Source organism: Fulmarus glacialis, unplaced genomic scaffold, assembly GCF_000690835.1.
Source record: "Fulmarus glacialis isolate BGI_N327 unplaced genomic scaffold, ASM69083v1 scaffold25063, whole genome shotgun sequence".
In the NCBI taxonomy this organism is placed as follows: domain Eukaryota; kingdom Metazoa; phylum Chordata; class Aves; order Procellariiformes; family Procellariidae; genus Fulmarus; species Fulmarus glacialis.
In genome coordinates, this window is record NW_009202704.1 from 27488 (window position 1) to 28727 (window position 1240).

Genomic DNA, 1240 nt, shown 5'->3' on the forward strand with positions numbered 1-1240 from the left:
CCCCCGAGTTTTTATACTGAGCATGACATCACATGGTATGGAATACCCCATTGGCCAGCTGGGTCAACCGCCCCACCTACGCTCCCCCTGTGCCAGCTTCCTGTGCACCCGGCAGAGCATGGGAGGCTGAAAAGTCCCCGGTGCAAGCACCACCCAGCAACAACCAAAACATCAACAGGCCGTCAACGCTCCTCTCATACCAAACCCAAAACACAGCACCCCCAGCAGCCACCAGAAAGAAAGTTAACTCTACCCCAGCCGAAACCAGGACAAACAGTGACAGGTCAGAAGTATCAGCACAGAAAAAAGGCAAAGTTTGCCAGTTTGAGATACCAGGACCCAGAATGGGAACCTCCTATTATTCTATGCTGGAAGAACCAGAGTTCTGACTGGAAAGAGAAAACAGCTCCAACTCTGGGCTATCTGCTGACATACCTAGATAAAAGGATGAGCTGAGGGCATGTACAGCAGCGTATCTTAGCTGATATACTACTGTTTCATTAACACATAGCTACTTTCAAGTACATTTCTGTTTTCTGGCTTCTGTTTTCTGAACCACCACCTTAAAATAATTTTCAGGGTGAACCATGCTAACAACAAAAGCTCCTGCAAACCACCCATTTTCAAAACTTTTGAGTTCCTCATACAATACCTCGAAGATCATGAACCTTCTGGAGAGCAATTTCCAGTTCTGGAGGACTTTTCTTTACGTGTGCTGTCAGTATTGATAGGCAGTATCTGAAGAAAACAGAAGCAGTAAACGAAAAAGCGAGCAGGCAGAAACACTGCTTATTCCTATTTTAGCACAGTTTGTGCAAGTTCTAGTTTACATTTTAGTAAAAAACCAACCAACCAAACTATTCAGGTATTTCAATCTTTTTAAAGAAAGGCAGGAAAAATTGGAAGAGGACAGAATATACTAGAAAGGTTTTTCTACTCAGCATGTCTCGTCAAACATGTCACAAGACTGGAGGTGTGTTTTGAGTAGAATGAGCTTCCTTACCATGCCAGCCAGCCAGAGAACACCTCTCTCTGAAAGCTCAGATAACTGGACACAGTTTTCCAAATAAAATTTGGCATGAAAATGGTCTTTTTTATAAAAGGAAAGCTTTCTAGGAGGTTATTTCCACTTTCATACTTTTCACATGTACTAGTTCAAAATAGCTTTCCCAGCTAAGAGGATGCTTTGTTTTCTGAAACCATTTGCTGAAAAGTGTCTAAAAATTTTCAGGGTTCAGCA

At 42.7% G+C, this 1240-nt stretch overlaps 1 protein-coding gene across 1 annotated transcript in view; it reads right to left on the reverse strand.

Moving 5' to 3' along the window:
* The window catches only part of IKBKAP (inhibitor of kappa light polypeptide gene enhancer in B-cells, kinase complex-associated protein), a gene marked incomplete at its 5' end in the record, with an annotated part of 30036 nt that overhangs the window by 11549 nt on the left and 17247 nt on the right, over positions 1-1240 (reverse strand). Inside the window, one exon of the mRNA XM_009574399.1 lies at positions 653-738. Coding sequence (XP_009572694.1) covers positions 653-738 — 86 coding nt within the window. The remainder of the gene's footprint in view (positions 1-652; positions 739-1240) is intronic.